The sequence below is a fragment of the Haliaeetus leucocephalus genome, unplaced genomic scaffold (assembly GCF_000737465.1).
Source record: "Haliaeetus leucocephalus isolate CR32 unplaced genomic scaffold, Haliaeetus_leucocephalus-4.0 Scaffold184, whole genome shotgun sequence".
Lineage (NCBI taxonomy): Eukaryota > Metazoa > Chordata > Aves > Accipitriformes > Accipitridae > Haliaeetus > Haliaeetus leucocephalus.
Window position 1 is genome coordinate 8,069,984 of NW_010972620.1, and position 12,215 is coordinate 8,082,198.

Genomic DNA, 12,215 nt, shown 5'->3' on the forward strand with positions numbered 1-12,215 from the left:
CTATAAACAGAATTTTCTCTGATGCAGAAATAATTTGTCTGCATAGAAGTAAGAAAAAAAGACAATACCTAATTGAAATACTTCTCTTTCCCATTAACAGTGATTCCCAAGATGGCTGCCTGGTTACACACATGTCCTTGCTTTTGTTTCATTTAAATTATTTTCATTTATTCAATTCTATGACTTCAGTTATCCAATACATCCTTGCCAAATTAATGCTCATTTCTAATTCATGGATTTCATTCAGGAATATCACAGCCAATAGTTCTGGTTCTAGTTATGTTGCCCTGCAGGGAGTGGGACATCATACTGGTGGCCAGTAACCCATAAGTAATCTTCAGAGGGTATTGAGCTCTCTCAGTTCTAGTGGCTTCAGGACCTAAATATATCCAGCATGAAAATAAGCCAGAGTGTATGAAAAGCAATGTATCTTTGAATAGAATGAAATAATTTGGTCTTCTCGGTGTCTTTTATTCAAGGGCTCCCCAGAGTTTTACAGACACCTGCAGGACCTGCAGGATGAATAAATGTTTTTATTTTCATTTTTGAGTAGGGAAAATAGAGACAAAGTAAGAGAAAATTATTTTCATGAGTCACTGACAGAGCTACAAAGAGTTCAGTGTCTCCTACAATTCAGTCACAAGGTGAGGTTTTACATTGCCCTGAGCACTGAGGGCAAAAACATCCAGCTGGTGCAATGGAATATTTTCATACAAAGAGAAGTTAACAATCTTCCTAACTTGCCCGGAGAAGACCAGTCCTGTGTTTATTCAAGCACACGCTTCAGGGGAAGTAAAGCATGAACAGGTTAGAACTGTGACTTGATGGATGCAAAAAATCCATATGCTCTGCTGAAAAGAACAAGTACATTCCTACCTGGCAACACAGAATATGGGAAAAGGAACTCCCATCATCCCCTCCCTACACACTGGGAATACCTGATTGTGCAGATGCCAGGTTTGGTAGTCATCTTTGTTACACCTTCGGCTGAAGACAGACTTGTAGTCCACCTTGACCAGCTGCCATTCAGAACGGAGACTGAAGTGCCCAAAAACTCTGAGCATGGAAGAGAAAAAAGAAAAAGCCAGAGTCAGCCAGACATATGCTTCCATTAAGCAAATAATTTCTCATGAATCTCAGCTGCAGAAACTAATACACAGTCTTGGAGCTTGATGCCAGAAAATGCTATTCAGTCATGAATAACATTTTCTTGTTCCTGTAACATCCTAGGATTTTTTATCCTTTTCCTGACCCCTTCTACAGACTGTGTTGGAAGGTCTTCCGTGCCTCTAGTACTTAGCACAATGGGCCCAAGTCTAATACAGACAGTGAGGTATCACTCAAGAACAATAAACAACCAGACTAGAAAGTAATGTGTCTAATGTCAAGCGAGTTATTCTGATGAATATATGGGTTTGGTTGTCTCAAAATCAAGCCTTTCTTAGCTGACTCAGTTTCTTTACTGCTGAACTTTTGTGTTGCACAAACTTACTACTTAATGAATTGTAAAAGAAACACCTGAAATAACATATTTGGGATATGGACTGTAGGTAAGCGACCTGCAAAGACGGCAGCATCCCTTCCACCTGTTTAATGCTGACTGCAGCTACTAGAAGTAGAATTATAAACGATCACCACTGTAAGGCTATCAGCAGAGTTTTTTCTTAATTCTTCTGAGCAGGTCACTCATTATCAACAGTCACTGATCACACTCCATCGTTCATCTAGCTAAGCAATAAGTGATAAGTTAATTTTCAGGATGAAAATCACACATTTTCCCATGCAACTCCAGGGCAACACAGGGCTTGTACTGAGTAAGGCAGTATACAGGAGCAGCTGGAGCTGAAGGGTCAGCCCTCAAAAAATACCAGAAGGACTCAGGCTGTAATTTAAAACTGAGGCACAGATCTGTTACAATTGGGATGATGAAAAAGATCATACAAAATTGAATAGCACCAGAGGCTTCTCCACAAGCTTGGACCAGAACGTTGGCAGCAGAGCTAGCTGTTGAACACAAGTCTTTCTAAATGCCATTCCAACTATATGGCCCTCCTTCACGTGCAGAGAAAGCTATGTGCTTGGTTAAGCGTCTGGAAGGGAAGGACCAAAGCAACAATGAGCACTGATGGTACACGTCAGCAAATACCATCACCACAAATACTAAGGGAGTCTACATGTTGGAAACTCACACCTTCACCAAAGCAAGCAAAATCATAGCAAAAACATTGTTTAATTAATAAATAACACCAGGTACCCAGACAAAAGACTCCATCCATTCAGAAACATTGCATGAGTGCTGTGGGGTGTTCAGTTTTTGATCAAGTAACAGCCTATTCCCTTGGCCAGCTGTGATTTTCTCAGTAAGGAGCAGCTTTTCAATCAACTGCAGCTGGATTTCCAAAGAGGTGTGTAATAGGAGGAGATTAGGATGGGTGACCAGACTTCAAAAGTCATGAACAAAACTACAGCTTCTTATTGGCAGGAGGAACATCTCAGTACACATAAACAACAAAAAACCAACAACAATGTAGTTGATTTGTCATTACAACATGCCAACTTCTTGGCTATCTTGAATATATAAAAGAAACTAAAACCTCATCTAAAATACAAGTTCCAGATTTTAAAAATTCTGTACGTACTGAATCTCAAATCTTTTCTGACACTTATGAAATGTCATTGTATCACCCCTATTGCGAGATTTAGAGGACAGAGAAAGAATGGGGGTTTATTATACCAAATCTTTCACTAACCTACATTTTTACCCAAGCCACTTATGAGATTAAAGTTTTTGTTGTTTTAATTATTCCAGACTAAAAAAGAAAGGAGGAGACAGATGATTTACAAATTTCCCTATGAAAGCGAAAGAGAAACAAAAGAGAAAACTTCTATTGAGTTTCCAAGCACTATCTGCAATCCAGATCCTGCTGTGTCCCCAGTGTGCTGGCATTCTTACTCTAGTTCATCTTAATTTACACTGTCATCACACAGGGTTGTTGGCTTTGCTCTCCCCTCACTGCCCAAACGACTCCTCTTGTAGACTGCACCAAAACTCCTCTGCATTGTGCCGTTTTTCATGAAACAGAGACCATCCAGGAATCAGTCATGTTCTCCCATTTAGACCTGTCTCAGCTCATGGGTATCAGGAAGAGAAAGGGGGCGGCGGGGGGAGATCTGAAAGCCCGGAGTCGTGGGTTTGCTGTGGACACCTTTCTATATCCAAGTTCTGCCTCGCAGAGGCAAGCTCCAAGAAGCTGATAAGAAGGGGAGAGGATACAATACGATAAGAACCTGTGATAAATGCATACATGGGTTAGAAATGAGTAGGTGGGGAAGGACTTGTGTGATGGAATGGATTTATTAGGTAGATTGTTGCTCACTCTTCAGAACATTTCTTAGTGTAGCCCTAATTGTGGGGTATTAGCGATACAAAACAGCACAGCATTCAGGCAAAGCTACAGAAGAAACTGCAATTCCTGTTCCTCAACACAGAAGGCACATCCTGGACCAAGACCAACCCACAGAAACCATAGCAATATGGGGTGCCAGGGCACTTGTTGGGAGAAGGAGGGAGAAGGGAGGAATGGGAAATAGCACAGAGGGGCTATGCAGAAGCCCTCTGAAGCTGTACTCAAGTAGGAGTTCTAACTCCAGTTCCCCTCCACACTTTCCCTTGGTACTGAGTAAACCCCACCAGCTCTTACACCACAACTGCTTTCAGCACATACTCTTACAGAGTGCATGTCTGGTCATGGTACTACTGCACAGCTGGGCAGCTCTCCCATGAATCTTGTTTGTCCTGGATGCGATGTATGACTGAAATGTCATTCCTGCAAAGCAGCAACTCAGCAGGCAGAAATCATTTAGTCCAGCAGATTTATACCAGTTCAGGATTTGACCTGGGTGTTTAATACACAGAAAACAGCAAGAGGAGGAGAGAACATAATCAAACACAAACACTTGTCTGAACCCTGAAGATAACAGGGCTGGAGAAATCAAACACTTTAGCAGCCAATGCATCTCAAGGAAAATGTTGTTCCTCAGACTGACCCTTAGCTAACTGTCCAGAAAGACATCAAAAGGCTTCGTGGTGCTTTACAAAAATCACCAGAACAACTTGATTTTTAAATCTATTAAAATAAGCCAAAAATCCCTCTGTCATTGAAATTTTTCCATGATAATGATAATTAATGGAAAAAACCAAAGTTTCCTAAGTGGAAGGCAATATATTAGCATTCCAAAAGCACAGAGCATTAGCTCCTCTTTAATTAAATGATTTCAAAGAAGATCTTTGTATATAATTGCTATAATTTAGATGGAAACAATACTACACTAAATGTAATTAGAGGAATGTGAACAGAGGGATGTTTTTCTCTGTGCTGCAGAGATGGTTCTGGGTCACCTGATTCCTAAAGTAGTAACTTCCCCCCGCCTTCCTAATAAAAAGCTTCTTAAGCCTGATCAACCATTGCAGTGCAGCCTTCAGAGATAAGAGCTACTCCTATGCAGAGAAGCTAGCAAGCAATCAGACCCTGCGAGTACTGCTCACCAATAATAAATGCAACCCCGACACCTAGAGCACTTTTTGATTGACGAGCCAACACGATGAAGGTTATGTTACATTTTAAGATGAGTCTGTTGTGCATTTGAAACTTCTATGAGAGTAAGCAAGCATAAGGAACGGAAAAGAGTGCTACGTTATCTGTGGGGCTCCACCGGACTGTCAAACACCTTTCCTTGAAAAGTGACAAAAACCCTCTTCTTTTGTGGAATTAAAAATGGGCTAAACAAACCATCACAGGGAACAAACCCTGACTGAGCAAAATAAGGTATTGCAGTTGAACCCTGCTTTCATCAGTTCCATAAACTACATCACTGGATATTTTTCCATAGTGACTAAGATGCATACACAAGACCTCTCCCCACCATATCTGTTCTGGGGTGGCTAGGCCCAACACAGAGGGTCAGGCAAACAGCAGAGAGATGCAACATCTTAAAACTGCTAGAGTTCGGCTATCAGTAAGTGCTTAGCATTAAGTGCTCCAGTATGTGCATCTGGATTTCTGTATCCAGTGTGGCTGGACAAAACAAGTCCCAAGGAAAGAGATGGAAAAAGAGATTGGTGGGAGTTTATTTTTCCCTACTAAACTGGTGAATCCTCACATTGCTTTGAAGATATCATCTCATTTAACTTATCTGATTCCCATGTGCCTTTGTTTCTCATTTACTTAGTGTCTGCTCACTAAAGTAGGGAGGTGGATTTTTTTAATAAATATAGCTAAACTATCAAGATGATACAGGGGGGAAGGGGGCATAAAGTACTATGAATTTTGCCTCAATAACTTTGTCTACCATGGTCCAACTGAAAGCTCTTAATTACTTGTTGCAAGGATAGAAGACAAAAGAATGGAACTGGGTTTTCAAGGTCCAACTCTGTGAAGCCAACACAAAAAGTATGTTTTGATTTTTTCCATCTAAGCAGTCTGATCTTGAAGTCCTTGAGAAGCAATAAATACAAGAACCCAGATGGCATTTAGACAGAGTCAGTTTTCCGACTAAGCTCAATTTAACAAAGGTTCTCCAACCTGAGCCACAGAATGGTAATTTACAGGCTTTAGACAGGATAGGTTTTGTTCGGTCCCTCAGAGTAAGCAGTTAAAACTCCACATAAAGTCTTAGCTAATAGGACAGCATCTTCTCAACTGGCTCTATGCATAATTCACAGTGAAACCATTGCTAGGAAACCAGAAAACGCTTCCCAATCCCCTCTTTGGAGAAACAAGGCAAGGCTTTTATTGCCAGGGCTAGATGTCATTAATTGGCAGAAAAATTATTAGGAACCTGGAAAACAATTCTGAAATGGTTACAGATTCATGATGGAGTCATTTTGCAAAAGGTCATTGGTAACGCTGCTATAATTATATCTTTCATTAATTTTTTAAATACACAATAACTTGCAAATGCGGTATATACTGACTGGATAACCTTGTATAGAAACTATTTAAAAGGCTTTTTACATTTATACAGTGTTCTCTTCTCAAATTGCATTGCTTTTGCCTTATCATTCCTTGCATTGTTGATAGTTGTGCTTTTTATGTAATTCAATACTGCTTATTCCTGACAGGTCAACAGAATGAATAGAGGGTCACAAGATAACAACTCATCCACCTCTGGTCCATAGATTCATGTCCTGTCCCTGCCTAGTGTATGAGAAATAGATCTTCTCAAGTAATAGCCTCCTGTATTGCTCACGGGAAAGGCATCAGCTGTATCCATCTGGATCTATCCCTGCTGGCAGTTTCAGATGAGCTGCCCAAGCATGGAAATGCAAATGTTTTCTCATGCCTAAATCAAGTCCCCTTCTATCATTTCTGAAGTAAACTGGCAGGACATTACATGGAGCAAGCATGCATTGAAGCTGTCTGTACTTGGCTGGTCTAGTCTGAATATAGATGGAGGACTTCTATCTTCACTAGTCAGCCTAGCTCCTTAGCGTGTAATGGGAGATTATGCTCAAAATCTCTAGTAACGCCTCCTGTCCTCAGCTGTGCCCATCAGTGAGACAGATGACTGAGGATACAAAGGAAGGAAGCAGCTGATAAGGTCATCTTCGCTACACAAACCATCAAATGTACCCTCCTTTCTAAAGCATTTTTCCTCCACTGGACATCAACAAGGTGAGAGAGATGAAAAGGTACCTCATTTTGCTTCTCACAAAGTACCCTGGGGGCCTCTGAAGTCAGATTTTAACAAGATTAGGCCCTACAGATTAGACTGTTTAAGTTTTAAGCATTTTGAATACCTAAAAATAAAATACAAGCAAAAAATATAATATACTTGATAGACAGCACCTTTTGAGATGAACTACACAAGCAGATAGATGGATGGATCAACAAAAAGCTAGATAGAAAGAGAGCCAAATATATACTCTAATTGATAATACTGAAAGAAAAGGTAATTGCAGTGTCATCATAAATAGACTGTTTCATTTAGGAAAGCCTGAAACCAACCTTGCTTTTTTTTTCCCCTTTTATTGTAAAAGAAAAATGCTTGCAGAGGAAGTGTCTTAGCAAGCAAAAAATCACCAACAGTAAAATCACCCAAATCAGTAAATGCTTCAGTTGGCCTGAATCTGTGCTTTTGTTGTGGGAACGTAGAGAGAGAAAGTCAAGCAAGATTCCATTTGATCTCAGTTAAAATCTTTCTTTATTTACATCTGTGCCTCTAACAGGTAGTGCTAGAAGCAGTTATTTAATGGGCGAACCCAAGAAGTGCTATGAAGCACAACTTGGAAGAAACACCTCCTGGTAAGGAAACAAGTGTGTGTTTATTTTCTAGTCCCCTGGAGGATATGAAGTTCTCTCACCAAAACCAGGGGGAGCCCCAGATCTGGTCAATCACAGCTACAGGAGCACTGAGTGGTTAATCCACCACAACCGAACATGCTCATTCTCTCTTTGACGTCCAGCAAAGAGAAGCACATGCTGCTACTGCTGCAATTTTAATAGCTCGCCAGGTATCCAAGGTGAACCTCCCTTCCCAGCAAATATCACCAATGTGGTTTCATGAGCAGAGCTCTGTGGCATAGCAAAGACTGGAGAGTTCCTCTCTACAAACAGCTTGGATAGATATCAGATGGGTTGACTCATAGTCACTCAGGGTAGGTCCATACAGCATCAGTTTGGACTTGTCATTGCAAAAGTCAAGGACCAGAGCTATTCAAATTTGGCTGGTCTGCTCTCATGAACTCTAAAGCCATTTAACTTTTGACATGCTGTGTAGATGTGGACCTGAGCAGTTGCCAGGTAAAGCCTGCATATGTTTAAGCTCTGCATTTCCATTCCTGTGGCTCTTGGCAAGCTTGGAGAATAAAGCTCTTCTGCAAGACCTGTTCTGACACTTACACAACCAGCACTAGGATGGAGCTAAGAAGCCTAGCCAGATCGGAGTTGGGGTTTGCTGTCGGTTATTGTACTTTATACCACAGTGCTCCGTGCTCCAGAAGAACTGATTAGTTCAGCATCGGCATGGCATGAATATATGGAGGCAACACAAACCAGTTGCTGCCATTTTGTCTGATCCAGAGTGCTGGGTAACAGACCAGAGATGGGGGGATGGCCTAGCAGAAAGAGTCAAGATCCAGCCAAACATATTAGTTCTAGCTGAGAATTGACTATGTCCCTGTACAAGGTTCTCTCACTTCCATAACTGCCTCAATTTGGTTTGGATTTTTCTCCCCAATAGCCAGGCTACGCTGGTCCTACATTACCTGAGAAAATGGTGAGCCTATGCTAGAGATCCTGGCTCAGTGCACACACTTACAGAAGGACTTGGTACATAAATGTACCTCCATCACTTGTTGACATTTATAGCTTTTGAGACAATAAAAGAAAATGCTGACAATTTCCCACAAAAAAGAGGGCCTGTTACGAAATCTGGATCTGAAGCCATCTCTCTGTAAGAAAGTAGCAGTAAAGCAAGACTAGCTCCTATGTGCAGGCTGAGCTTTTAGGGCCAGAACCACACAAGCAGCAATGGAACAGTTGCAAATTGTGCTGGCGGGGTTAGGTTTTATGAATGGGGAGTGAGAGATGAGCTATTTCCCCATGAATTAAACATAAACCATGACTTTAGAGAAAACCAAATGGGCTGTGTAACCTCCTGCTTGTTTTTTATTAGGATTTAGATGGAATTAGCATTAAAGGAGGTCACTAGTTACAGGGAAATTGGATGGAAAGGGACTGAGACAACACAGTAGAATCTAACAGAAAGAGACACAGATCAGCAACTAGGGAGAGTGGAAGAGGGAGAGTGAGAGTTATACTGTCTCATGTCTGGCAAGATGATGCAGGGAGCAAGAGACTAGAAACAAAGGAAACATAAAAGATGAAAGATGACACTGGAAAGGCAGGCAATTGCCAACAAAAAACACTGTCTAATTTTCTTCCTAAACAATAAATACTGTCTTTAGGATCCACTTTGGAGCTTTTAATTCAGTTGCTTTTGGCTGATCTGTTAACTAGAACAGTAGCCTGAGGGCAACTGGGTGATGATTCAGGGCTGCTGTACTTCTATCTGTGGATAGAGAGTAAGAAAAATGGCATTTTTTTCTAGAAGGAAGAGATGCATTTTCTTCCAAATAAAATATACCATCCATTTGGATCAAGATTTTCAGCTGTTACGAATTAGTGTAATTCCCATAGATCATCTCAGATATAAGGCCTTGTTCTACTGCTACTATTCAGAGGGGAAAAAACCAACAGCAGTGAAACTACCAAGAATATACTGGCAGTAAACGCAGCTTGCATGATGACAAATTTGTTCAAGAAAATCTTGGTCTGTACTGTTTCCCAAGGGAAGGGTCAAACCAGAATTTCACAGAATTTCTCATGCAGATGAAATCCGAAGGAATTGGTTTATTTCCACTTCCAAGTGAGACTGAATGTCATGACATGGAGATTTTCCACAGAAGAGAAATTCAAAGTGTTGGCCGGATTCACTGACTAGCAATCCATATTGACCTGGTCATGGAAAGCTGCACCACTGCCAGATTTCAGGTCAGGAGGGACAGAGGAGATGGGCAGGGGAAGAGTTTCTGTTAATACAGAGAAAAATCAAAATCTTGCAATAAAAATCCTGCAGTACAATCATGGCAGACCCGTTTCCCTCAGCTTTGGAAAACAGTCTTGGGATGATTATTCATCAGCTCAATGGGCACTTCCTTTAAAGCGCCAGCAGAAGAGGAAAACCACTGCAAATGACATGGTACAGCATGATCTTTTAGTTAGCAAGTAATGCCAAGTGCAATTAGTAAGTGATCTGCAGAACGTATAATTACAAAGCAGCCCTACAGTTTGGGCTCGATTTCTCCATTAGCTGCACAAATGCTGTACAAGGCAATGGGGAAGACAGGGATTTTTTTAATTTTTTTTTTTTTTTTTTAAAATACAAAGTGCTATCAAAATAAGAACTTATAGAATGATAAACCAAACCTTTTGAAATCTGGTCTCTAAAAAATTTATTGCCAATGTTCCCAAACCACTTTACATGACAATTGCTTCAAAAGAAATCCCAGCAACATGAAAGGGAGTGTGAGACACCTGGGAAGGGGGTTGGGAAAGGATGTTAATTTTTAATGCTGTTTTTCAGAAGCATTCTCTCTCTTCTTCGAAGCACTCAAAGACAACCATTTTCTGATGGCTTTGAAACTTGAAGATGCTGCCTCCCTCTTCTAGAAAAGATACTGGCAGGTATCAGCAATCTGAGTGTTTCCTCCACTAATGGGTCTGTGGTCGCAACAGAGGCAGGTGCTGCCCCTTTGCCAGAAGCTAGGTAACACAGCATGTTCAGTCATTTCAATCTTTTATCCTATGAATCAGCGGATTTCCAACCAGAGATGTCTAACACAAACGTGGAAGCCACTGCTCAGAACATGTAAGCTCCGAACACATGACAGGGACAGTCTGTGGTGGAGCAGGGTGACGAGCTTTGCCTGGCACAGGGTATCAGAGAGAAGGCAGCTCAGAAGAGGGGATGAGATCTGTACCTGGCTGGAAAACAGCATGGCGAGGTGGCTGACCAGTTACAGTGGGGGAATTTTCACAGGTTCGGGTCAAAGGGATCAAGAAACAAGGAAACCGTATACAACAACCATATAAGGACAAGCTCTCCTTGGGAATAAAGGCTTGTAGCACTACCTGAACTATGTAAGATTCCTCAGACTATAGTATGGCTCCTCTGGAGAGTTGCTCTCCACCACTCGCTGCAGCCCAATGATGAAAAATCTTTTAGAGTGAACTCTGCAGCCAACCCAGCGCTGAGCCTTCCCTGCTTCCAGAAAAACTGGTGTGCTGTACCACCCTCTGCTCCATGCAGGATCAGGGCCAGGCTGAGCTGAAAAGGTGCTGAGGCTATATGGTTTCTCAGTCCCCTGAGGGCTGGTGGGATCAGGGCACCAGAAAATTTCATGATTTGCTCTAACGGAAAGGTGAAAGACTGAGGAACATATATGTGCACCCCACACCAGGTCTGAGTGCTTTGTACAGCCCAGCCGCTAGCAGAAGGACAGCACAGGAACTATAACTCATCTGTCCTTACTTAAAAGCACAAGAAACAAAGCACGTTAGCCTCTAGATGAGAAAATCTGGATTGTATTGTCATCAGGCAAAACCTGTCCTTTTACTTAGGGAAAAGAAATCATGTATCAGCCTGCTGCTCATTCTGGCTCCTTCTGTGGAGGGCTTTTTTTATTCACTTCAGTGAATAAAAGCCTCCAGTCAGCACACCTTTTTCTAGACCTCCTCCCTGCACATCCTTACCTCTCCATTCACCTTGTCTGAGCATTACAGACATGACTTAGCATCTCCGTCCCCCTAAGGAATGGGATAAGTCTGCACAGTGGGGTACTCATCTAGGACTCAGAAGACCTGATTCAATGCCAAGCTCTCCCCATGACAGCCTGCTGAGTGACTGACCACGGGCATGTCCCTTGTTCTGCCTCAATTTCCCTACATGCAGAATACAACTAAAGATGTAGATTTCTTTAGCATAATATTTTATCTACTGTCCATAAATAGCACTTGACAGCCATGAAAGTAATGTTAGCCCCAGAAAGCCAAAGATAGACAACACATGCCACAGAGCCCAGTGCCTTCACTATGTGTTATGGCTTCTGCCAGGAATCTTTTGAGTACATGGCGCAACTGCTGGGAACTGATCTCAGGTCACAGACATCCTCTTCCTAAGGCCCAATAAATCACACGATGCTGTCTCAGAAAGATTACTCTAAGCAGACATTCTCATCACCTGATTTGTCTATTCAGGTGCCACAGAAAGACCTCAGCTCATACTGCAAGTATCAGCAGCACAATCAATATTGTGCCTCTGTGGACTGTTTAGGTGAATTCATGCAGCAATCCAAAGGCTAACGAATAGAGTACTCTTCTGGCAGGGAGGGAGATGGGAGGAGGAACTGACACTGATTAATCTGTGATCGTTAATAATGTTTTTAAGTCTTGCAAATGAAGATAATGATATGGGTAATCAACTGTCTTACTCCAGGGTATAAACTGATCATCTGCTGGGATAAAATAGGAATTCCTATAACACACATTTTCTTGTCCATTGTAAAGTCACTTGATGGCATTAGCAGATTGATCATTTTCTTGCAAAGTCCCAGCTATTCATTATTTCCAGAAGGTTTTGAAATTAGATCAGAT

The 12,215-nt window shown here is 41.6% G+C and overlaps 1 protein-coding gene across 1 annotated transcript in view; it reads right to left on the reverse strand.

Moving 5' to 3' along the window:
- The window catches only part of SORCS3 (sortilin-related VPS10 domain containing receptor 3), a 311,734-nt gene that overhangs the window by 35,641 nt on the left and 263,878 nt on the right, over positions 1-12,215 (reverse strand). The window contains exon 16 of the mRNA XM_010564990.1: positions 939-1,056. Coding sequence (XP_010563292.1) covers positions 939-1,056 — 118 coding nt within the window. The remainder of the gene's footprint in view (positions 1-938; positions 1,057-12,215) is intronic.